Below are 23,312 nucleotides of genomic sequence, written 5' to 3' on the forward strand. Positions count from 1 at the left end.
CCGGTTTACCGCGCATCCGCGTTCAGTTAGGTGGTACCATCACCAGGTGGGCTCCCCCAGTTGAATTGCTTCCCTGACCCCAACCTTTCTAATTTTTAGTTAGACCCCCACGTTTTCTGTTCTTTTTTTTTGTTTATCTAGACCCTGGACCAACTTTTTCACCTTCCAAGTGTTCGCCCCTCTCACCCACTTGTGCCAATCCCACCATGACCATCATCCTTACGCCATACTGGACCAATGGAGTGCAAAAAATTAAAGTGATGCCCCAGCGTACGCCTTGTTCATTATTTTCTTGAAAAATGGTTACCTACACATCGTGCAGCGCCCAAACCAAAGCATGGTCTCGTGCCACCCGCACTTGATGCATCAACTCATGCTTTACGATGCCTCAACCAACTCAGGTCTAAGACCTCAGGCATTGAAAAATACATTTACCTTTCTGCACTCAAGGACCGTGACCCCGATGTATTTTACAAGCTCTGTCTTCAGAATATGTCGGAGTTCACTCCTATCATTTATACGCCCACCGTTGGAGATGCATGTCTGCAATATTCACACATCTATAGGCGTCCTGAGGGCTTGGTGCGTGTTTTCTGGCAATTCATATGTTCGAGTGGCGTGGTAACCAGTTCCCTCAGTTCGTTTCCATTAAGGATAAGGGAAACATCCATGAAGGTACGCGTTTAACATATCAGACAACCTTCGGGAAATTCTTATGGATGTACAGTGATCAACAACTGGCCTAAGATCGATGAAGCGAGAATAAGTGTTGTAACAGATGGTGAAAACATTGATAAGACGATCTATGTTGTTTGGCTGAAGGTATCATTTACAGGGTCAAGGATCCTCGGACTCGGTGACCTCGGTATAAATGGTATGCCAATAGCTATTGGTAAACTCTCTCTCTATATCGCAGGAGCCGGGTAAGTTTAATCGATACTCTTTCATATCGGTGTATCTCATACTTCCATTGTCAGTATCCGGCCCGAGTCAACAATCCCAATATGCCTCGATCTCGGCACCAATACTGAGAGGTACCTCGAAGATCCTCTCTACCTTGGGCTGCGCCAGAAGCGCGCCTCAGACCAAGAGATGACCGAATTCATGGACGAATTCATGTACGAAATGTCGGTTGCCTTCCCTAAGTTGATGATCCAGTTTGAGGTGAGTAATTTTCACCTTACACTTTTTCGTATCTAACGCCATTTTTGCTTAGGACTTCTCCACTGATAATGCTTTTAAGTATCTTGAGCGCTACCGGAACACTTATCCGGTATTTAACGACGATATTCAAGGAACTGGAGCCGTTGTTCTAAGTGGCTTCTTTAACGCAGCCAAGCATTCTTCGGCCGCCTCGGGAAATCCATTAGACTCACACCGCATACTATTCTTTGGTGCTGGATCGGCAGGTGTGGGAGTAGCTCAGCAGTTGATGAGCTTCTTCATTCTTCAAGGTTTACCCAAAGAGGAAGCTCGCAGGCGCGTCTGGTTCGTGGATTCTCAAGGTCTAGTGTACAATGCTCGTGGACGCCTTGCCGAACACAAAAAATGTGCGCCTTCATATGCTTTTTTTGCTTCAATTGAGTTCACGTTTCATGAATAGACTTTGCCCGAGATGATTACAGCGGCCCACCGATGACAAACCTTGTTGATATCATCAAGTACGTGAAACCTACTGCTTTGTTGGGACTCTCGACCATAAGTGTAAGCCTCGTTACTTGCTAATGGTGCGACAAGAGATGGCTGATATAAATTCTTCAACAGGGTGCCTTCACGTCAGAAGTCATTCAGACCATGGCTTCCATCAATGCTCGTCCAATTATCTTCCCACTTTCGAACCCCGTTCGACTCTCAGAATGTTCATTTAATGACGCCGTGGAGCACACTAACGGTCATGTACTCTTTGCATCTGGTTCGCCCTTCCCAGAACAAGAATTTCAGGGTTCTACCCTCTATCCCGGTCAAGGAAACAACATGTATATCTTCCCGGGTACGTTACATTAAATCACTAAGAATAAAAAATGCTCGTATCTCACAGCAACTTCTCTATGGTAGGTGTTGGCCTTGGTGCAATCATAGGACGTGTCAAATCTGTAACTGATGCCATGGTTGAGGCTGCATCTCTCGGTTTGGCTGACTCCCTGACCGACGAGGAACGTGCACTAGGCCTGTTGTATCCACGTATCGAACGAAGTAAGGCATTTTCAGTTACTTTTGTGTCTAGCACGTGGATTAAACGTTTCTATAGTTCGGGATATTAGTATGCACATTGCCAGAGCGGTAATTGAAGCGGCTCAGCGAGAGGTCAGTCCTATTTCTCAACGTGATAGACACATGTGAGCTTAACATAGAGAATGTAGGGAGTAGATCGTAATGAATCTCTACGGGGCTTGGGCGACGCTGGCCTTCTCGATGTAATCAAGGAGAAGATGTGGTCACCTATGTGATCACTGATATATGTTGGAAGACCGTGCCACAAAGTGTAAAGCAAAGACTGTGTACCTTTGTTCTCTCTTTTTTGTCTGTTTTATGTTTGGCTTACATTTCGTATAATATTCTACATGAGGTATCTAAATATCACGGGTACTATTCCGAGGTCCGTTCTTTCAGCGAATTATATTTGACTACAACAGTTCAAGCGTTCATCCCTGAGAGCCTTCCAAGCCTTCACAGATCTAAGTTAACGATTTCCTTTCCTGGAACAATGAACTTCATCTTCCAATAACTTGGTTGCAGAATGAGACATCGAGTCATACTTAGGGCAGCACCCCGAATTTCGTCTGTGGACGTGAAGTGGGCATATGCCATAGCTGACACGGATTCTCCGCTTCAAAGATTAGGCGAGATTTAAAACGTCCCTGCCATTAGCGGATGCATTAATATACAAACGCGAGCACTGAGATGAAGGTAGTAGTGGACCCATGTGGGCTAGCCCAGGATTCGAAATGCGATTTCACTTGCTACGAGGTCAGACTTACTGTTCTACGAACCGAATCGGCCTTTATCGCTTTCAGGAGACTGTCATCTTATGGCACTGCAAAGACTAATGAACAAGTATTTCGAACAGTGAATCTATACAATGGAGATTGTTGAAGCAATCCTCGATAATAATTCCCTCAGGTATTTTCTATGGTTCATATATCTAAATCAAACCAAGGGATCGGCGTGAGTGGACAGTATTCAGCTCGATATTGGAGGCCTTGAGTGATCTCCACAATCCTTGTCTTTGATATTCATCCAATGATCAGTGCTGAATATTCAACGTCGCCAACCTCCAATCAAATTTGATATTTAGATATGTGTATAAGCGTGGCATATAGATGAGGTGAAGTTGACAAGGCTAAGATTAGGCGGTCCTTCGATAGTTGCCTTTATAATTCTACACCCCAGCCATTTTCTTGAGCATCGTGAATTCCTCCTTTCCTGTTGCTTTGCATAATGAGTGGAATTTTGAGGTGTTATCCGATAATAAAGTAGTAGGCCTGTAGTAATGACTGAGTAAATATACTTAGTTTCCGATATTTCTACTTGGACGCACTTGTCAAATTCTATGATCCGGCCATCCTCTAGAAGCATGACCTAACAAGGACGGATGAGTTCTCCGACGAAAGCTATCACTATCTCAAAACTTACTCTATCATAGTCAATTACGGTCCTTAGTCGATGTGCAATAGTGAGTATTGTGCTATCCGCGAATTCTCTGAGGATTTGGTTAGTTTCTTTTCGAGCTGAGCGGGGTAAAACTTATTACTGTCTTATAGTCTTGCCAATGAGCTCATCAGTTGCATAGTCAACGCTGAGGACCATTAAGTGAGTGGCTGTATCTTGTCCGGATAATACTGTATCCGCACCTTGCAGTTGCCTGATTCACGCAATGATGTTAAGAACTATCCGATGATTAACTCTGAAATCACGTACTTCATCCATGACGAGGACTTTTGTCCTTTTAAGAATGGCTCTTGCCATGCAAAGAAGTTGCTTCTCTCTAAAACCAGTAAGCAGTTTGGTTTACACATAGATGTAAAAACCATACCCTGTGGAGAAATTCTCACCCCCTTCCGAGACAACGGAATCGAGATCACGGAATACGTTGGTATTGACAGTGTCTGCGGCTTCTGGTGCAGTATCCGCTGAAGGTATTAGGTGGACGCGGCGTAGCGCTTCGTACTTGAAAATGGTAGTGTCAAGAGATTCTGTATCTGCTTGAATGGCTCAAATACTCACGATGTCCGCGTCTTCATATTCGCCAAATACATCAAGAGTCGACCGGAGAGTTCCACTCAGGACGGTAGGATCCTCTGCAAACAGAATGAGAAAATTGATCATTTTAAAGACGGAGGACCTACGAGGGATGATAGTCAGACGGCTTCGCAGATCCGTCAATCCAATTTGACTTGTATCCAGCTCGTCGATCAGTATACGGCCTTCAGTTGGTTCTACAAAGCGGAAAAAGGAGAGAGCAAGAGTACTCTTGCCGGATCCTGTGCGTCCCAGTATACCAACCTAGATCAAATTTAGAGGTGATTTAGGGTGCTATAACCTGTTGCGACACACTTTTTCACCAGGGATGATTTGGAAGTTTAGACGGTGAAGGACATCAGGTAAGTCAGGCTGGCAGGAATGTTCAGTATAAGGCAGAATCAAGTATATATATCCACGTCAACTCACAGCATATCGAATAACAAGGTCTTCGCACTTGATGGCGCCACGTGAGGGCCAAGAAGCGGGTGGTCTGGGTTCAATGAATTCAGGTGGTTCACGTTTCAACTCCGAATATTCTTTGACGCGTTCCAGAGCAACCTGAGGAAGGTAGATTGAGTCTAAACCGCTGAGCATTTGAGTCGTTCAGACAGACCATTGACTGCTCCAAACCAACGAATCGCCGAACCTAATTGAAAATGTATGTGAGCGGCAGTAGTTTGGCCATGAAGAAAAACCAGTACCATGAACAACAAGTCACCGGTGATTGTTGAGGCAAATGCGAGGGCGAAACCAGCGAAGGATGCGGATATGCTGGGAGTCACAAGACATACCAACCCAGTGGCACCAACAATAGCTGCGGATACTAGATTGAACCGCACAGATAGCCATCGATTGACTAGGAAGCGTGTGAATAAAAGTAAAATCGTTGAAATAGATGTTCACCTCCCCACATCCAGTAGTATGGGTTCGAATTCTATAGAATGTCAGCTTTGCCGGCACTGACAAAGGCAAAACACACACCGTATCGACACATCGCAACATGTCCCTCAGGAATTTGGACGAGGCGCCGAAAGCACGGATAATAGTGACCCCAGAAATGGTCTCTCCGTAAATGGAATATAGTGGCGAACGCGTAACCGAGTCTAAAAGACGGTTAGTGAGATGATAACAGTAACGTACATCCTGACGAACCTAGTCGCCGCATGTCACGAGAAGTTTGACCATAAACCTGACAGATGTTCAATTGAAGCCAGAAAAAGCCTGTGGCTGGCTCACCTTAGCCACTGTGGAAAGTATGCATGACTGCAATTAGCATTGAATGTCAACGGAAAACAATAACAATAACATGCCATTCCAGTAGAGTGCACCTAAAATCAAAGCGGCGAAGACGAAGGGGAGCCCACCAATGATACTGATAGTAATCAGGGTGGTTATGGCGGATAAAGCGTAGATGATGCTTCGACCGAAGTTATCCGATAGACTGCTGTCAATCCCTATCACGCAACATTAAAGCATGAGACGCTAGTATAGCAAATACTCTTACCTTCAAAATCCTTGCCAAACCGATTCAAAAGCCGACCTCTGGAGACAGTGTCGTGGAACCTGATATGCGCAAATAAAACTGTTTCTAGTAGTCTTTGGTACAAGACCCTTGAAGCGTGAATAGATCCACGGTACAGGACGAACCAACGAACGGTGGTAATCACCAAACCGATCCCTGTGAGGATCGTATAAACAGTGATAAAGAAAACCGGACTTTCACGATCGGCCTCCATCGCCTTCATCGCCTCCGCTGACCAATATCTAAAGTCTAGGTTTAACATCTGGGTAGAAAAAGAAGTGATACAGAATATACCTCAACCAGGAATTCTCAAGCACAGGACTGAGAGCCGCAGCAATAAGGATCAATATAAAAAGAGCCCAATACCAGCCATTTCCACAAGCCTGGATATACGTTGCCCAAATGTCGCGACTGATACGTCCGACCGCACGCTTTTCCTCTTCAACAAGTTTTCTCGGAGCTTTTCGTTCTTTTGCAACGACCGGTGCGATAGTTGAACTAGCGGAAGAACTCGATTCAGCAGCCTTCTCAATCGTCGTCAGCACGCTTTCTTCAGCCTTGGCCACCGTGTCTTTCTCCTCCCCGTCCGTTGCAGAGTCAGACTCGGTGGATTGAAGCAATGTTTTGACAACCGGAGAGGCAAAGAATGCCTCAGAGCCACCTGCAAATTGCGACCGGCCGTTGTCGAGCGCGACTATATATTTAGCGCCGGGTGCACATAACTGAACGTGATGGGAAACCAGAATGACGGTTCGGCCACGCATCAAGCTTCCCTTGAGGCATTCAGTATAGAGATGACTCGCTGTATGGGCGTCAACTACACAACCGAAGTGAGTGTCAGAGGAAGAATCGTAGAGGAAGAGCACAATTTACCAGCTGAGAGGACATCGTCGAGCAAAAGTACAGATGCACGGGAATAGACAGCTCGTGCGAGCGAGACTACATGAATTGAGAAAGGAACGTATAAACACACACGAATAGACGTACCTCGAGCTTTCTGACCTCCAGAAAGGTTGACCTAGACAAGGTGTTAGAACTTTCAGCATCATTGACACTTCGATCCGTGACACTCACACCGCGTTCTCCAATTTCAGACTCATCACCATCCTCTAGAATGGCCAAATCACTCAAAAGAGCGCAGGCTTCCAAAGTCTGTTGATATCTTTCCTCATCATAAGGGAGATTGAACAAGATATTGTCTACTAAAATCAGCAATCCTAACAACGCCTTATGTGAGATACCCACCTTTGATAGATGCATTTCTTAACCAAGCGGCTTGGGGCACATATGCGGTTGCTCCTTGTACTACCCATTCCTCCTTTGAAACAGAGCTATGTGTCGCAAACGAAGCCAGTGAATCTGGAGGGGATCGAGGGCAAAGCAATTGCCCAGCTAGGATGTCTGATTCGCCGAGTAGCGCCAATAGCAAAAGTGTCTTCCCGGAACCTAATTTGCCACATATGAGAGACAATTCCCCTTCAGGGAAGCTCATAGTCAGATCGGTCAATGTGAATTTATGTTTGGGGGTTGGGGCAAGAGAAGGTGCTGCGCTTCTCATGGAGCGATCCTGGGGCCATGTGAGGGTACAAGATTGTAGTGCGATAGTTTTGCTTTGCTTATCAAGAGGTGGAATGGGCTTCACCTCGTCCGCATTGAGGTATTTCTCGATGCGACGAAGGGAAACCAAAGTTTGTAGCATGTTGATAAAAGTTTCCGGTAGGGCACTGAGCGCAAACTTCATTTCCGTGAACACTATAAACCCCATTAGCGAGCCCAGGAAGATGGATGGACAATCAGTCATAGCTACCCATTATCTAAATGTGCTTGAATCAGAGAAAATCCTTATCCTAAATCACGATACGCACTGAAGTGAATGCCACGGAAGGCGTGAGCACCTGATGTCGAACAATAGCAAAATGCCAGAATGACACAAGCGTAACAACGATGGGAGCCCCATTCCTGTGTCATATAAGAAGCCATTTTTACAAGTGTTGCGGGGAAATCACTCACCAGATACCGTTCCACAGAGTCTACATTTCATAACAAAGTCGTGAGTGAAACCGATGAACATACTTTCAATTAAAATACTCACTTCGATGATATAGTTCATTTTTTGGTACTTTAACTCCTTTTCACGAACTTTGAGTACACGAGCCTCGAAACTACGTTCCCAAGCCATGAACTTGAGCATCCGGATACCCCCAAGAATCTAAGCAAGACTGGTTTACCCAAAGTATTCCAAAATACAGCTTCGAAGATACTCACCTCGTTCATCAATGTCACCCTCTCATCTCGTGCCTTCATCAGATTCTCTTGCGCAACAACAACGATCTTTCCGGCAAAATGATTCATAGGCAAAAATAGACAGGTAACAGCAAGACCAATAAAACAAGAAACACCTAAAAACAAAAGGTTAACCACTTAGTCGAACCGAGAGGGAAGGACACACCCAATAAATTATATAAAAAGATGGTTCCGATAGCAATTTCAATAGGTGCATCGACTAGGGAGAATAGATGCCACGCGAATTCGCTGACTCTGTCAACGTCTGTCGTCATGAGGGTCATGATTTGAGCTTTGCTTGAGAAGTCGTCCTCGTCCTCCTTCTTCTGTTCCTGATCAGCTTTATCATTTGTATCCTCTTGGGGTGCTGGTGCTGATGAAGCAACGTCTTTACGAACGAGTGTCTTGGCAAAGAGGATAGAATTGAGCTGGATACGAATACGGACTTGTATCGTAGTAGTAGCTAGGGACCACAACTGACCGGTGACTGTACCAATTATTAATTCCAAAAAGTTTTGAAATTGCGACTATAAAGAACTCACCCAAGTATGTCCCAGCATTCGCCATGAATAGACCAAAAACATGAACCCAACCCCAGCGAATGTTTGTCCTTTCACTATCCACTTCCAAATACGCCACGAGCCTTTGCAAGAATATAGCGGGAGTATAGAATAGTATGGCCGAAATTGAAGCCAAAAGGAGCTCAGCAGTGAGCGGAACAGTATTCAATTTTACCAAACGATATGCCAATCCCCATCCAGACCCCGGTTTGGGTGACCACGATCCAATACGCAACCCCACCCCCCGTATTGCGCGTTTCATTGCGGCGTAGTTGGATGTGGCACGCATGTCTGCTGGTACAATCGGCAGATCACCAATATTCAGAGTCTCAGCAGTGTTGCCTAACATGACAACTTTTGTCGTGTATGAAAAGAGAAGGGTATCCCATACAGATGCACCTAAGATACATGTTTGATTAATCTCCTTTAATAAGGAAGACATTAAGAAACATACCAACGGCGCCACAAACGTTTTCCTCGTCCTTGTTTGTAATTGCCATGATATCCTTCTCTGCATAAATCCTTTCCGGAGAAAAATGTAATCTCGGACCGAGTGGTGTAGTAATCGAGATCATAGAAACCAGTCCATAGAGCACCAGTGCTGCATACCATAATCCAGCAGGTACATGTTCTGATGTGCTTGTAGCCACAGGCTGTGGTGTGTCCGGCAGAATTGCAGCAGTGAAAAATAGTAAAGCGGTAAATGTTGAGAGAGCAGTGATATGGTAAATGGAGTGGGCATGTTTGACCGCATCCAATTGTCTTACTGATAGAACAGCGAGGATGAGGAGGTAAACGGAAAAGACAGTCCATAAAGCGTTTGTCGCAATAATATGTGGGTCCTTGCTGGTTATAGACCAACCTAGACTAACAGCGTCGATGCACACAACGATTGCGAGAAATATCGACATAAGCAATTTCCACCATTGCATCTAGAGTAGAAGTAGTAGTTCAACGCCTTTCAATGAGCCAAGTGGTTATGTTGCACTCACTTTTTTCCAGAATTCGTCCTCGTCAATGGGATAACCGTCTATAACGTCCTCCGGTTTTGTAACATCAAAGGGATCCCCTCCAAGAAAGCCATCCCCAAGGGATTCGTCGTCAACGTGCGTAGGTAATTGAACCTTCCCCTCTTTTTCTCTGGTGATCCATAGAACAATGCCACTGAGCACGACACTGACGACCAGGGCCACGGAGATTTCGAATTCAAGACGAGGCATTCCGGAACGAAAGACACAGACTCGAAATCCCGTCCAGCACAGTTTTTATGAGAGGCTAATCTCAACACGGACAAACCTGCCGAGTCAGAAGACGCGCTTACCGAAGAACGAGGAACCGAGATATTTTTCAAACTGTGAACCAAAGGAAGATCAAATCTCGCTGACTAAGCATATCCAAACCTGATCCTAGCCTTTCGGTCCTTGGGGGCCGTCTACCCATTAAGTCCTTGAGAAGCTGTGGATATCTCCCCTACCAAAGCCTATGCGCTATAGCCTCATTTTTGCAGTAGGCCTACTCCCAACAGCATCTATGGTTTATAATTTCTACAGAAACCAACTCTCAGTATTTATAAAGTTCGCGAGAGTGTCAAGAACCACATGGACATCCCCCGGTGGCGATGGAGGAACACGGATGCAATTGCAATCACTATGACTCAACTTGAAAGTCATGGTATATTAACGCAATATATGAGTAAAACCGATATCAGGTTTGAAACGCCTAATGCAAAGCAATTACCTCCACCAATCCTAAAGTCCTCTAAACAAGGAGCATTTTCCTTGGGTCTTCGATATACTCCTTAACTTTCACTGCAATAAAAAGTCAGATGGGACAGAGTATTGGTCCAAATGGGCGCACCTAAGAAAGTCACCGCTTCACGTCCGTCCAGCAAACGGTGGTCATAGGTCAACGCAACAACCATGATTGGACGAATAACAATTTGCCCATCAACAACAACTGCCCTATCTTTGATCGTATGCATACCTGAAAGAGGATAAGATCAACAATGTCAACATTTGTCCATAGGTATCCGAAAAGAGTATTCAATGTACTTACCGAGTACAGCGGACTGAGGCAAATTGATAATAGGTGTACCGTACAAGGATCCAAAGACTCCACCATTCGAGCTGTACAACAATTAACAAGGGAACCAGATGAATAAAAGAACGAGTACACACATGGTGAAAGTACCGCCCGCCATATCCTCAAGCGTGAGTTTGCCATCCCTAGCCTTCTTACCAAGATGGGAGATCTCTTTTTCAACTTCAACGAAGTTCATCCCCTCCATATTCCTAACCACAGGCGTGACAAGACCTTTCGGTGTAGCAACCGCAACACTCAAGTCAACATAATCGTGATAAACTATTTCGTCGCCCTCGATATAGGCATTAGCAGCAGGAATGTCGCGGAGTGCAAGTGCACAAGCTTTGGCGAACGCGCCCATGAATCCGAGCTTGACATCATGTTCCTTCAGTACAGAATCCTTGAATTTCTTGCGCATCTCCATGAGCGAAGACATGTCAATCTCGTTGAAAGTGGTCAGAGAAGCAGCGGCGTTCTGTGATTCCTTTAGACGCTCAGCGATACGGAGGCGCATCCGGTTCATTTTCACCTGAGCACAGTGAGATAAGCTATTTATCTATCTCAAGAGGGAATATAAAGCCTACCCTCGTTTCACCACGAGAACCAACAGCAGGCTTGGGAGTTTCTTTCTGACTCTTCTCCTCACGTTTGGGCGCCGCGGTTTTCTCAACGGCCTTGTCCTTGACAGGTGCCGGCGCCTCTTGCACTTTGTCTGTAGCTGAAGGCTCAGATTCTTTAGGAAGAGACTTGTTGATCTGCTGGTCAGCAGGCTCAGCGGCATCTTTTGGTTTTGACTCTTCTTTGGGAGCAGCGGCAGGAGCTAAAGAACCCATAAGACAACCGCGACATAACATGCTCAAAAGAAATACTCCAGACACTTACTTTCACCTGCTTCTCCAGGCTCAATGACAAATAAATCCTGACCCACAGTGACAGTATCCTCTTCGTTGGCCAAATGTTTAACAATCTTTCCAGAGAGGGGTGCGTTGACAGAAACGTCAATCTGATAGAGCGGTTACATCCGGGATAAATTGAATGACGACGAATGCAGCAAACCTTGTCTGTCTCAATAGTCGCAACTTCCTCGTCTGCGGCGACAGAATCACCAACTTGCTTGTTCCACGTCTTCAATGTTCCTTCGCTAATGGATTCCGCCATTTGCGGTACTTTCACAGTCTCAGCTACATCCGTGAATACAACGTCAATTCAAGCATAGCAACATAGTAAAGCCGAAAGAAGCCGACTGACCCTGCAAAAGGCGAGAGGAGTGAAATTGGGCGCGCTTTACATGACCCGCAGCGAGAGACCTAGTAACCTCTTGGGTGTGTGACTGAATCCTCAAATTGGGCTACGTACCAGCTTTTTGAGAGGACCGGTTTGGTACGGAGGATACCGCGACCCCGGGCTACAGCTATGATCCGTTTTGAGAGCATTCCAGAATCACAAGGACCAAGCAAAAGTACAGTCAAGAGTATTAGACGGAATACCAGGAGCTTTCTGAAAAGATACTACCCCGAACAAGGAGTACAGCGAAGGAGAGTTGGCAACAATATTGGTGTAGTATTCGATGTAATTTGTTTGGCAGAGTTTGGTCCCATCACTTTATACCGCGCTCTCGCTGCACGCACTCTTTCTCTCTCTGAAGTTTCCCAGAGTGATTCAAACCCAGCGAGTTGAGCAGTACTGGTGATGACGGGTGTTTCGGGGAATCAAGTTTTTAAAACAAGAAAGCGTCGGAAAGTTTCTTGACAGTTGCAGATACGTACGTCTCCATTCAAGACATTGGTCCTATCAGGCATCAATTCGAAGCTCTCCTATGAAGACCAGAAATAGAAAGGTGCGAGAGTGGAATCGGAATCACCGGAATCACTCTTTCCTCGTTGTAGCCCAGGAAGGGAAACAAAGTAGGACAACAGTCTAGAAAGACGGCTTCAACCTGGCTTCAACTCTACTGATTTCCAGGCCTCAACTACGTCACCTCGCTGCACTCAAAAGACAAATTTTTACCGGGTTTACGCGGTCACTGATAAGACTGTCATATAGTGGGATATCACACTGATATCACTATTATCCTATCATTATCTTTCGGACATACATGTCCTCGATCATTTTCCGATCATTTTCTACCATCCACCGTCATTCCCTTATGGCTTCTCAGTCAAGGATACATGTTGCCATCGTTGGCGTCGGCTTGGTCGGTTCAGAACTTGTCAACCAAATACTAGCCATTCCTCAACAAACCTCGCCCTTCAGTCTCATCTCTCTCTCCAACTCTACGCGTACTCTCACCAACCCAATCAATCCTGGTTCCGATTGGAAATCAGCTCTTGCTGCGTCCCAAAACAAAGCAGACCTCGGCGCTTTGACCAAGCAACTTTCGGATTTGGTCGCTCAGAACAAACGAGTGGCCATCGTCGACAACACTTCATCTGATCACGTAGCTGCTCTCTACCCCGAATGGCTGAGAAACGGCTTCCATGTCGTTACACCCAACAAAAAGGCATATTCCGGGGAGCTCTCACTTTTTGAGGATATTCTTGAGTCCAGCAAAACTAGTGGTGGACGCTTCTTATATGAAGCTACTGTTGGCGCTGGGTTGCCCGTAATCAACACTTTGAAAGAGATTGTGGCAAGCGGTGATAAGGAATGTTATTTGATCAAAGTCATAGTTTATTGGTGCTGACGCAACACTGTAGGTTGTCAAAATAGAAGGTGTATTCTCGGGCACAATGAGCTACATCTTCAATGAATTCTCGACAGGCAAACCCAACGGACCCGACTTCTCCTCTGTAGTGGCTGTTGCCCGAGAGAAAGGTTACACTGTACGTCAATTGGTTACATGTGTTCTCCCAACCGTCAAACCTCAGCCTTGTCTAGGAACCTCATCCCGCAGATGATTTGAATGGATTTGACGTCGCCCGCAAACTTACCATTCTTTCCCGAACCATCTCTGCATTCTCCAACTCTCCAACCAATCTCCCTCAACTTCAGTCCTTCAAAACCGTACAAACAGCCTCCCTCATCCCGCCCGCGCTCGAGGGCATCCCTACAGGAGATGATTTTATCTCTCGTCTCCCTGAACATGACTCCGAGTTCGCTAAACTCCGCACAGATGCTAGTGCTGAAGGTCAAGTTTTGCGATTCGTTGGTGTAGTTGATGCTGTCAATGGACAGGTCAAAGCAGGTTTGGAGAAGTACGTCTGTTCTCTGTTCGGGTTTTCCATCATCTCAACAACATTATATCAGGTATCCCGTTACTCACCCCTTTGCGACCTCCCTTGGCGGGTCGGACAACATTGTCTTATTCCACACTGAACGTTACAGCCCTCGTCCATTGATCGTACAAGGCGCAGGTGCAGGCGCTGCCGTCACTGCTATGGGCGTGTTAGGCGACCTTTTGAAACTCTAACCAGATGTATGAAGATGTATTCATAAATGGACAATGTTGATTGGATTTCAGGGGCTCTCAGATTACTAAGCCATCCTTCCATCTTTCCATGAGTTCATCGGCCTGTGCTCGCTTCAACGTAATCAGGCCTCCTTCTTCCCGCTCTACACCCAGCCAGACATATAGGTCTCAAGGACGGTCATAATGTCGGAAGTCAAATCAGCGCCTCCGTAAAGAATTACCAACATTTTATGAATCTTGTCCCATTCCTGACTAAGACCCTTCAGGCCTTGGAAGCTGAAAGGCAGCGCTTGGATGTTTGTGCTTTCTGGACTCCCCAAGGATGCGGAATTCCCGCCTGGTTTTGCTGCTCCAAATGAAGCCGAAGCTTTAGTTCAGGGTGGCAAATTCATTGGAGGACAGGGGCTTGTTCAAGTAAGTGTATATTCCTTCCTTACTCCCATTGCCGAATTCAAAGGTCCCTTCGTGGTAACAGCTGGTTTCGTACACGGAGAGTCCAGTCGGTGAATCATGATTTTCCTTCTGGAGTCTAACCTTACTTAACAAAGCTCAAGGTCCTTGTAGGCAATACTTCTACGTTCGGGCTGCATAATGATGATAATTCTTGGTAGATGATGAATTGATATACATCCCCGGTAGATGGAGTTATGAACACGCAGATCCGGCATTTCGTATTACCAGAATCTACGTCTCGTCGAAGGCATCAACTGAAAACGGTATTTTATATTCATTTTTTTGCTTTGCTTAACAATTTGTTCAAGCTTCCACTCATTTCACCAGGTCGTCGTAACTGGAATATCCCGAGTTAGTCTCTCCACTATGAACTTGGATTACCATGCCAATCTCACCAATTGGGGTAGAACATGTTGCTAAATTCGACTACAAGCCCGGTCCGGACGGCACTACTACATTCAGCGTAACGCAGCCTGATGCCACAGAACCCTTTTTCAAGGCGTCAATAAGGCCCATTCCAATAATTTCAAGACTTTCTATTCCCTCGACATCCAAACTACTTGGTCAGTACTTCAGCCTTATGCAACCGCCCCTCCCGCCAGGCGAGACGAGTGAAGAAGTTGCAACCAATAAATGGGCTGGACTTACACCTATAATGAGCGGACAGACAAGGATTGTGAAAATGGTTCCTGGTTTTGAAGATGGGACTGTTGGAAATGGTGTGGACTTTCCGAAGGTCAGACCGTGGAGCACTGCGAGCATGATGCAGCATGTTATTCTGGATTTCGGCATCCCGACCTTGTCTGATACTGTTTGAATTGATCGTTCATTTTGTTGTTATGATATGCATTTTGTTTTGATTGCTGCTCGTAGTTTGTGGTTTTGATTTTTGCTTTGATCCAAACATATGTATTGAATAATGTGTACCAATTCAGAGGGACTTGGTAAAAGGCTCTTGCTAGAAAAGCGCACTGAATTGATCAGAACTCAGTGAGAAATTGAATGCACTAGTATGCAACGTGACCCCACTTCCTTTACCGCTAAACAATTGTACCTTGTGCTATTCTGGGAAACAAGGAGAACTAGTCCCAGCGTTCTACCTTCCGTGTGTCATGCACATTTGACCTGGCATTGAGTCCGTAGGACGGTCTTAGGCATAAGTGGCAGTTTTCCATTTCCTTGGTAACTTACATTGATTGTTGTCCGTGATTTTCTGCTGTGCTACTGGATGACAGTGACAAGCCATGAGGAAGCGCCTTATGTTTATTTGCTGACCTCCTTCGGAGCTACCGCGAACGCTACAACTGAATGATAGTGGCGATTGAAATAATCAAGTGGGTTACAGAAGTGTTTTGAAAACGGTGCTGACTGGCTTTTAATTGTTCTCATGAAGCGCTGATGACCATATGCACTTACCGGGCTTGGCATCATGTTGTCACTTGAACGTCGGAAAATTGGGATTTCATCTCCATTAGTGAACTACAACCCTTTGGCGCCATCAGAAAACGCTCTATTCGCCCTTCCCTCTGACGACGACGTCTGGCACAACCGTCTCTGCATCTCCCGTCCACTCCTTCTTTCTCCCTGCTCTATCCGAACATTCCTTTGTTGGCTACAGACTATTTTCCACATACTTTACTATACCCAGCGGCAATGGAGGGTAGATTTCCACAAGCTTCTACTTCCACGTCCAGTCTCCTCTCTGCGACCAACAGCCCCATGAGAGCGAATTCACTTCGATCCAACGGCGTAGGCAACCCGAGTTCCCTGAGTCTACCGGTGAGCGCAGGTTCTTTGTTCATTGGTATATGAGAGGTTGATCTTTTGACTAGCTATCCGTATCTGAAAAAGCATGTGCCTTGTTTTGCTTCAACGTGATCGACCACTAAGTAATAGCCTCTAGTATTCCCTACCACCTTCTCCCGCAACATGGGGAATGCCCCTGCGCATGGATGACCCAGAATCTGACGACTTCCTCCACAATCCTGATCCGCGTCGTGATAGGAAATGCGACCAAGGAGGCACCATTTTCACTGGCCGTGGACTAGCCAACTTGGGATGTCTATTTATTCTTTCCTTGGGTATTTTAACGCTCTTGTAAGTGTTCGGTCATTAAGTTATCCGTAACAAATCTCATGAAAGCCCTGCGATTAGTGCCGGTATGCTGTTTTGAGTGGTGGTTTAGACCTTCTGATCCACAAAAAAAAACAGGCTTTCCAATCATATCATTCGCGACGAAAAGTGTACAAACCAACCAGGGTGGATTCAATCTTGGCGGAACAAATGCGACTGGCCAAGTTCCCGATATGCCTGGAAGTTTCGGCCTCATTGACAAGGATACACCGCAGGACGCATATACGAGGAAATCTTACATAAACGACGAAGAATATGTATTGGTGTTTTCGGACGAATTTAACGTTGACGGCCGGACGTTTTTTCCTGGAGATGATCCTTACTGGGAGGCAGTGGATTTGCACTATTGGGGGACAGTACGTGGCTTCAACATTGAACATGTTGAGTATTTACCCCTGCCTTCTTCTGTCTAGAATGACTTGGAATGGTATGACCCTGGTCAACGTATGTCTTTTTGGTTGCAACACTTTACTCTTTGCTCAAATTTGTGCAGCCACGACTGCCAATGGTTCTCTTCGCCTGACGCTCGAGGAAGCTGATCCAGCTAATAATCATGAACTCGATTACAAGTCGGGCATGGTGAGCCGACTTTCCTCTCTCTCGGTGTTACTTCACTGACTAAAATTCCAACGCGCAGATACAGTCATGGTACGGTACCTTTCGAAAGGCCCCGCTAGCAATACTGACAAGCGTCTAAGGAACAAATTCTGTTTCACGGGTGGTATTGTTGAGAGTACGAGGCATCCCCTTATGACATATATTCACGTGGCTGACTCACTGGTTTCCAGCGAAAGTTCAACTACCTGGCTCAAACGTAGTCGCGTAAGTTGTAGTTTGAAACTCATTTCGTTGGATGATAACATCAGGACAGTGGACTCTGGCCCGCCGTTTGGTCAATGGGAAATCTTGGTCGAGCCGGGTTCGGTGCATCCCTGGAAGGCACAGTGCGTGTTAAATGAAAAAAAAATCATATTGCTGCTAGATTTGACACTTTCATAGTGGCCCTACTCTTATGATGCTTGTGATGTCGGCACCCTACCCAACCAGACATTTCCAGGAACTCGAACACCACTGGCAGCAGTGCAAGGTGGAGACCCGGCGAACAACGATGAACTAGTAGGTTCTTTTACCCGCTGAGCACTAAGTTTGTCTAACGGACGTTACCTACCAAGTCATTCCAACCCGGGCAAAGATTATGTATGAACAATTTACTGAATCGTGTACTTCCGCTTACTCCATCGTGCAGCTGCTTGTACATGTCCCGGAGAATCTCATCCCGGACCCGTACGAAGTGATGGGACTTACGTCGGTCGTGCAGCTCCTGAGATAGATGTGTTTGAAGCAACTGTGATCCAAGGTGTCAAAGGTCAAGTAAGTTGCCTCAGTCTGATATACTCATTCTCGCTCACCAGTTTTAGTTATCCATGTCTGGCCAGTGGGCACCCTATAATGTAAGAAGATTTACGCTAACTTAGTGCTCTGACCAATGAATATTCCAGGCGCAATATACGTGGCACAATACCTCCGACAATTTTGAGATCTATGACCCCGACATTACCGAGCTAAACGCTTATGTTGGAGGTCAGTACTATAGATCCATTTTCACTCCCTTTCTCCTAATTCTTTCAAAAGGTGTTTATCAGCAAACAACCAGTGCTCTTACCGACGCGAATCAAGACTGCTATGAGCTGGCTGCAGGGTGTTTCGCGATCTATGCTTTTGAATACAAGCCCGGGTAAGGCACTCTCATCGTCTTTTGATTGCAGCAAAACCTCACTTTTTTTCGTAAGGTTTGATAATGGTTATATCACCTGGGTCAACGATGATAAACCAACCTGGACTATATACTCTGGTGGTATGGCCGCGGATCCTCTTGTTAATATTAGTGCTCGTCCTATACCAATGGAACCTATGGTATGTCCTCTTCTGATTTTTATGCATGCTTCCTACTAAATAACTTGTCATGACTTTTTGTAGTACCTCATCGCCAACCTTGGTTTCTCGCATAACTTTGGAGCAATCGACTTCGACCTTCTTACCTTCCCCACAACAATGAGCGTCGATTATATTCGGGTGTATCAGCCTAAAAATGCGATCAACATAGGATGTGACCCTGTTGGTTTTCCCACATCTAATTATATCAATACGTTGGTGTATTTCTTCTCCGTTCTGAATCTAGGCTGATAATTGACAGTTACCTCGAGGCTTATACTAACTTCAACCTTACAACTTGGGAAAGTTTCAAGCAGCCTTGGCCCAAGAATAAAATGTCCGCTGCTGGTTGCTCATGATCGTCGTCAGGCTACGTCGTTCACTTTCCTGTTTGTTAGTTGTTCATCTGTCGATTTGTCTTTTACGTTGATATAATTGTTCGACTTCACCCCTTCTAATCCAGTTCAATGTTACAGTTTACATTTGCTTGCTTTATACCTTCTTTACCATGTGTATATGCATATAGTGGAATATTTTGTCATTGCATATCCGATCCGTCAAACCAGTTTTTGGCCGGTGCCTCCTCGGCGTGTGATAAGGGGAGAAAACGTCCTAATGTTACGGTTGTTATGCATTCATAACGATCATGACATTCGCAAATTGAAAAAAGGTTGGTATCGATCGGCTGTTAATAACATCGTCCGAAAGTCCGGGAGCTACATATGCGTCTTTATCGTCTGCGTCAACATGAACAGAAGATATTGACGTGATGCTGATTCATGGGGTCCAATGGGTCTGGAGATAGCAGTAGGAACAGGAATTGCGGTTCTGCCGGCCTCGAATTTCTCCTACTTACAATAGTAGTACGAATGGCTTGAACATTGAATCAGCTACAGGAAATGAATAAGTATCTATATAAAAACATTTGAGCTCGAGGTATATATATAAACAGGGATACCGATATTATATCGGTGAAAGATAATTTAGACAGTGGTCAGATAAAAAGCAGATAAGTGAAAATCTACACACAAAGTTCGTTGCTTAGGGTCCGTTGTCAGCAAGGTATAGGCATACGAGAACAATCCGTCACTGCAAGGGATTAGGTTGGAATCGAAACTTCTGAGTAGGCTGGTGGAGGTGCATTATCTTCACGTTGCACACTCGAATTGTGCATGTGGCGTGGCGTCTGATTATTCGCCTGGAGTTCCTGACACCTTCTCTGCAACTCCGCGATTTTCCTCTCACTCACTTCTTCAATCCCTCTCACCCGTCTCGTCACCTCAGTCACTTGTCTGTCGAGCGCTTCCTTCTCTCTTTCTAGTTCATTAATTCTCCTTTGGAGTTGGTTATCCGAACTCGTCGCCTGCATCCTTTTCATGACTTCCTCTAATTCCTCCACCTCCGACTTCAATCTCGTGTTTTCCCGCTTCATATCATCCGCTTCCGCCTGATTCCGACTCGTTAAGAGAATGGTCGACATTTGTTGATGCATATGTCGCTCGCGATTCTTGAGCATATCGTTTTCCTTTGTCACGTCTTTCAACAACATTTGCAATTCCCGTTTACTGCTACCCTTAGTTTGTGGATCCGCAAGTAGTTTCTCCATCTCTATCAGACGCGTTGCGATCGAATTCTTCTCTACCTGTAAATCCTGCATTTTATCCTCTTTTTCCTTTAGTTTCTCCTCGACGGACTCCTTCTCCGTCTTCAAATCAGCATAGTTTTGTTCAAGAGTCCGATTTTGCTGAGTGAGTTCCGCTACGGAATTCAATGTGTCTCGGAGTTCAGCTTCGGTTTCTTGGTGATCACCGAGGAGGCGAGTGAGTCTAGCCACTTCATGTGATAGCTCTTCCGTTCGATCGGCCCCTTCGTTTGCTTGCACTAATTGACTCATCGCTGTTTCCATTTCTTGGAGACGGTTTTTCAGGCGCTTGTTGTCTTCCTTGATAACTTCATTGCGTTCGCGATATTGTTTATTTTCCTTCAACTGCGTCAAAAGTTCTCCGACTTGATTTCTAAGATGCTTGGTTTCAGCCCTCAACTCGGTCATCATCTCGTGATCAGGGTGAACGGCAGGAGATGACGAGGATGGAGAATGCGGGGAAGGAGAAGCGGTTATCGTAGGAACTCGAAGGTCATTATAGTGGTGATTTGTGAAAGCAGGAGGCGTTGTCACATTGCCATAATAAGAAGTAAAAGGACCCGGGGAGCCAATATTAGCAGGAGGAAAGTTTGATGCAGGAGTGTTTTCGGGGATGACGGCAATACTGAATCTATGCTTGAGCTCAGATTCAATGGGCTTTGGAGGGCGAAGAGAAGTAGATGCTGATGGTGAAAAGGACGATGTACGTCTGAGGAGTGGAGATGCTGGCAGTGAAAGAGATGGTTTCTTAGAAGCTGGTGGAGGTGGGGGTGGGGCTTTCTTGCGAGGCTGAGATGGTACAGATGCGCGCCGTATGTGGTTTTGAGGCCTGGATCTCATTGAGGGAGGGATAAGGGAATTCGGAAGTTCCATGGCTGGAAATTCATGGCCTTCCAGTCTTCTATAAATAAGATGCACTGCAACAGCAAGCTGATCTTTATTTAGCTTGTTGTCATGTCTTAAATCAACGAGTTCCCTAGGACGAAATTAGCCACTTAGAGAGGCATTAACGCAAGAGAACAAACCATATCTCGGCTATGTCACTGGCCGGTAACCTGAAGAACTTGAGCATGAACCGTGCAGACTCATCACCATCCACAAATCCCGACTTTTCAGTATCCAGAGTATCGAAATGGCGGTCAGCTTCAGCTTGTTCGAGGGTGGAAACGTCCCAGGGCGGCTCGGCCTTCGGCTGGTCAAATTGGGTAGCGACATTCTTAACTGATATTGATGGTGACTTCCACGGTAAGGGTGCCGACTTCGTAGGGGACCGAGGTGTAGCAAAGGGGGAATTTGACTTGACGCTGAGTTGATCATAAATGTGTGGGGGTATAGACGACGGCAACACTGTAAGCTGGCAAGTCTTGATAGCTTGTATTAAATACAGTCCGACAGCGAACTCGACGTTGTTTAGTGAACCTCTTCCTTGGGTATCTATGAGGTTCCTATTAGACGTCATCAGTACCGACTGGCTGTTAAGAGACAAGGCACTCACCATACTTGATCGAGTTGGCTGAATGATAGGTTTGTTTTGAGAAATATATCCCGCACCTTTTCCCCTAGGATACATTAAGCACACGTTTGACATAGTCTGATAGTTGATATTTACCGTCAAGAAGACCATTGACAGGACAGGCTTCCCGAAAAGCTCGATGAAATTCAATCTTATCATGGAGGTTTATAGGCGGCAGCTCCACGGGCGTTGAACTCCATTTATTTTCCCATACGTCCTTCAACGTTGGTAAAGGACCATCAGCTACCAAATGTCAGAAAAAGATAGTGCGCAAGAGGAGAAAATGGCATACAATAGTTAAGGAAACTGCGATTTACGGGCTTCCCAGACTGCGCCCAGCCAATCAACCGAACGGCGATTGCCAATTCCCTTTCGGAGAGGTTGCCATCTTGATCCTCGTCTGCGATAGTCCATATGCTGGATAACTCGACATTCGAGAGACCGCTACGCTGCAGGATGTCGACCGCAGTCTGCGGGTCTAATTGTAGATTGCCGTCCAGGTTTGATGAAGGGCTGGAGTTGAGTCTTGCATACTCTAGTATGGCGGCTACAACAGATAATTCCCCTTGAGTTGGAACAAACTCGAGTGCAGAGGTAGACATTCAACGTGAGCTACTGGATAGCCAGTTGGCATAAAGTGATGGGTGGGCAACATGCCCTATGTTAAGATGATGGAATTCTGATCATGATGCAGTGATCGTGCGTATTTTGCAGGGCGAAGTCGAGGCTGTGCCTAAACCTGCGCATTCCAGTGCTCAGACTCATCAGGTATTAGACCAATAGGCATGACGACGATCAGCAACATACCAATTCGACCGAGGCACCAACGTCTGGTTCCAACTTCAGTCAACATGCAACGACATTCAACTTCTCAGCATACTACTTACATGTGTAGCACATTGTTGCCTGTCTTTGAAGCTGGAAGATGATCTCGTCATAGGATCGACGACCACAAGACATACTTCTCAATTGTTTTGTTAAGCGGGCGTTGACACTTAGGAGCGTGGTCGCATTCAGTGCCTTTCCGTTTCCTAAATATTCACTACAATGGTCATCGACCATGGCTATCAGGGGAATTCGGAGCTTGTGCCGCACTGGAGGGCCTGGAAGAATTTGATAAGTACTTATTTGATCGGCGCTTGCAACAAAGCAACATTCCATGCATTTCGCGCGTTGATCATGACCGTCTTACATTCCAAAATGGATCTCGCTTACTTTACAATACCTTCTGTTTACCCGCCAGTAATGCGGTCAAAACGTTGCTACTACATGTGATGGTCATGCGTGTAACTTCAAGGGCTTGGTGTGATCCAGGATTGGCTTCCACTGACTCATCAGCCCGACTAGGGCTCAATAACTGCGGATAGAGTTTAACATGTCGCTCGACGAGATATCTTCCTTGGCCTCTTCTTCTGTGGTTATTCTGGCTCTAAGTAAGAAAAAATAAACTTGAAACTTGATCAACATTTCCAAAAATTACATACAAATGAGACTACACTGTGCGTAAGGTAAAGAGGACATGTTATATCATAAGCGTGAGC

The 23,312-nt window shown here is 45.7% G+C and overlaps 6 protein-coding genes across 6 annotated transcripts; 3 read left to right on the top strand and 3 right to left on the bottom strand.

Annotated features, from left to right (window-relative positions):
- The first annotated feature begins 101 nt into the window (after positions 1-101).
- Positions 102-2,633, top strand: AGABI2DRAFT_194243 (hypothetical protein). Its single transcript, XM_006463349.1, has 12 exons — positions 102-270; positions 323-582; positions 639-675; positions 728-781; positions 836-923; positions 978-1,164; positions 1,217-1,550; positions 1,604-1,704; positions 1,765-1,990; positions 2,056-2,193; positions 2,249-2,304; positions 2,361-2,633. The coding sequence occupies exons 1-12, from the start codon at positions 207-209 to the stop codon at positions 2,445-2,447; spliced, it is 1,632 nt and encodes a 543-aa protein (XP_006463412.1). The 5' UTR covers positions 102-206; the 3' UTR covers positions 2,448-2,633.
- A 746-nt stretch (positions 2,634-3,379) lies between these two features.
- Positions 3,380-9,827, bottom strand: AGABI2DRAFT_208181 (hypothetical protein; the record flags this gene model as incomplete). Its single annotated transcript, XM_006463350.1, has 32 exons — positions 3,380-3,482; positions 3,539-3,579; positions 3,634-3,700; positions 3,752-3,796; positions 3,852-3,862; positions 3,919-3,985; positions 4,034-4,167; positions 4,225-4,298; positions 4,347-4,503; positions 4,555-4,611; positions 4,669-4,800; positions 4,856-4,888; positions 4,944-5,098; positions 5,146-5,176; positions 5,224-5,345; positions 5,395-5,431; positions 5,530-5,696; positions 5,747-6,006; positions 6,059-6,581; positions 6,638-6,703; positions 6,752-6,782; positions 6,839-6,963; positions 7,010-7,516; positions 7,572-7,578; positions 7,630-7,723; positions 7,775-7,794; positions 7,857-7,973; positions 8,030-8,163; positions 8,214-8,534; positions 8,590-9,006; positions 9,062-9,539; positions 9,600-9,827. The coding sequence occupies 32 exons, from the start codon at positions 9,825-9,827 to the stop codon at positions 3,380-3,382; spliced, it is 4,761 nt and encodes a 1,586-aa protein (XP_006463413.1).
- Positions 9,828-10,123: 296 nt separating this feature from the next.
- AGABI2DRAFT_194245 (hypothetical protein) lies at positions 10,124-12,249 on the bottom strand. The gene is made up of 9 exons (XM_006463351.1): positions 12,046-12,249; positions 11,938-11,996; positions 11,746-11,870; positions 11,572-11,692; positions 11,274-11,509; positions 10,785-11,218; positions 10,663-10,733; positions 10,465-10,590; positions 10,124-10,415 (listed from the first exon to the last, which is right to left on the bottom strand). Exons 1-9 carry the CDS (start codon positions 12,120-12,122, stop codon positions 10,366-10,368), a joined length of 1,299 nt encoding a protein of 432 aa, XP_006463414.1. The 5' UTR covers positions 12,123-12,249; the 3' UTR covers positions 10,124-10,365.
- Positions 12,250-12,583: 334 nt separating this feature from the next.
- AGABI2DRAFT_194247 (hypothetical protein) lies at positions 12,584-15,545 on the top strand. Its single transcript, XM_006463352.1, has 9 exons — positions 12,584-13,333; positions 13,386-13,511; positions 13,567-13,883; positions 13,936-14,307; positions 14,365-14,512; positions 14,574-14,601; positions 14,710-14,814; positions 14,879-14,902; positions 14,959-15,545. Exons 1-4 carry the CDS (start codon positions 12,785-12,787, stop codon positions 14,096-14,098), a joined length of 1,155 nt encoding a protein of 384 aa, XP_006463415.1. The 5' UTR covers positions 12,584-12,784; the 3' UTR covers positions 14,099-14,307; positions 14,365-14,512; positions 14,574-14,601; positions 14,710-14,814; positions 14,879-14,902; positions 14,959-15,545.
- Positions 15,546-16,079: 534 nt separating this feature from the next.
- On the top strand, positions 16,080-19,199 carry AGABI2DRAFT_187009 (hypothetical protein). The gene is made up of 20 exons (XM_006463353.1): positions 16,080-16,330; positions 16,384-16,401; positions 16,455-16,648; positions 16,706-16,710; positions 16,763-17,040; positions 17,098-17,128; positions 17,178-17,263; positions 17,322-17,332; positions 17,383-17,417; positions 17,473-17,506; positions 17,556-17,628; positions 17,684-17,800; positions 17,857-17,881; positions 17,931-18,055; positions 18,103-18,135; positions 18,184-18,265; positions 18,317-18,419; positions 18,475-18,598; positions 18,662-18,831; positions 18,879-19,199. The coding sequence occupies exons 1-20, from the start codon at positions 16,205-16,207 to the stop codon at positions 18,973-18,975; spliced, it is 1,767 nt and encodes a 588-aa protein (XP_006463416.1). The 5' UTR covers positions 16,080-16,204; the 3' UTR covers positions 18,976-19,199.
- Positions 19,200-19,715: 516 nt separating this feature from the next.
- Positions 19,716-22,373, bottom strand: AGABI2DRAFT_187010 (hypothetical protein; the record flags this gene model as incomplete). Its single annotated transcript, XM_006463354.1, has 6 exons — positions 19,716-21,234; positions 21,284-21,703; positions 21,754-21,817; positions 21,868-22,014; positions 22,064-22,284; positions 22,306-22,373. 6 exons carry the CDS (start codon positions 22,371-22,373, stop codon positions 19,716-19,718), a joined length of 2,439 nt encoding a protein of 812 aa, XP_006463417.1.
- Between the last annotated feature and the right edge of the window lie 939 nt (positions 22,374-23,312).

This window comes from Agaricus bisporus (genome assembly GCF_000300575.1).
Source record: "Agaricus bisporus var. bisporus H97 unplaced genomic scaffold AGABI2scaffold_8, whole genome shotgun sequence".
Lineage (NCBI taxonomy): Eukaryota > Fungi > Basidiomycota > Agaricomycetes > Agaricales > Agaricaceae > Agaricus > Agaricus bisporus.

What these genes read in the sequence shown, in the direction of transcription:
- AGABI2DRAFT_194243 (XM_006463349.1), top strand. Translation starts at nt 207, where the DNA reads ATGACCATCATCCTTACGCCATACTGGACCAATGGAGTGCAAAAAATT. An exon ending in CTCTATATCGCAGGAGCCGG is followed by an intron (nt 924 to 977) that starts GTAAGTTTAATC and finishes TTCCATTGTCAG; the next exon opens with TATCCGGCCCGAGTCAACAA. An exon ending in AGTTGATGATCCAGTTTGAG is followed by an intron (nt 1,165 to 1,216) that starts GTGAGTAATTTT and finishes ATTTTTGCTTAG; the next exon opens with GACTTCTCCACTGATAATGC.
- AGABI2DRAFT_187009 (XM_006463353.1), top strand. Translation starts at nt 16,205, where the DNA reads ATGGAGGGTAGATTTCCACAAGCTTCTACTTCCACGTCCAGTCTCCTC. An exon ending in ATGGTATGACCCTGGTCAAC is followed by an intron (nt 17,129 to 17,177) that starts GTATGTCTTTTT and finishes AAATTTGTGCAG; the next exon opens with CCACGACTGCCAATGGTTCT. An exon ending in CACGGGTGGTATTGTTGAGA is followed by an intron (nt 17,418 to 17,472) that starts GTACGAGGCATC and finishes ACTGGTTTCCAG; the next exon opens with CGAAAGTTCAACTACCTGGC.
- AGABI2DRAFT_194245 (XM_006463351.1), bottom strand. Translation starts at nt 12,122, where the DNA reads ATGCTCTCAAAACGGATCATAGCTGTAGCCCGGGGTCGCGGTATCCTC. An exon ending in GCCTGGAGAAGCAGGTGAAA is followed by an intron (nt 11,510 to 11,571) that starts GTAAGTGTCTGG and finishes TGGGTTCTTTAG; the next exon opens with CTCCTGCCGCTGCTCCCAAA. An exon ending in GCCTCAGTCCGCTGTACTCG is followed by an intron (nt 10,591 to 10,662) that starts GTAAGTACATTG and finishes ATCCTCTTTCAG; the next exon opens with GTATGCATACGATCAAAGAT.
- AGABI2DRAFT_194247 (XM_006463352.1), top strand. Translation starts at nt 12,785, where the DNA reads ATGTCCTCGATCATTTTCCGATCATTTTCTACCATCCACCGTCATTCC. An exon ending in CCCGAGAGAAAGGTTACACT is followed by an intron (nt 13,512 to 13,566) that starts GTACGTCAATTG and finishes AGCCTTGTCTAG; the next exon opens with GAACCTCATCCCGCAGATGA. An exon ending in GTCAAAGCAGGTTTGGAGAA is followed by an intron (nt 13,884 to 13,935) that starts GTACGTCTGTTC and finishes ACATTATATCAG; the next exon opens with GTATCCCGTTACTCACCCCT.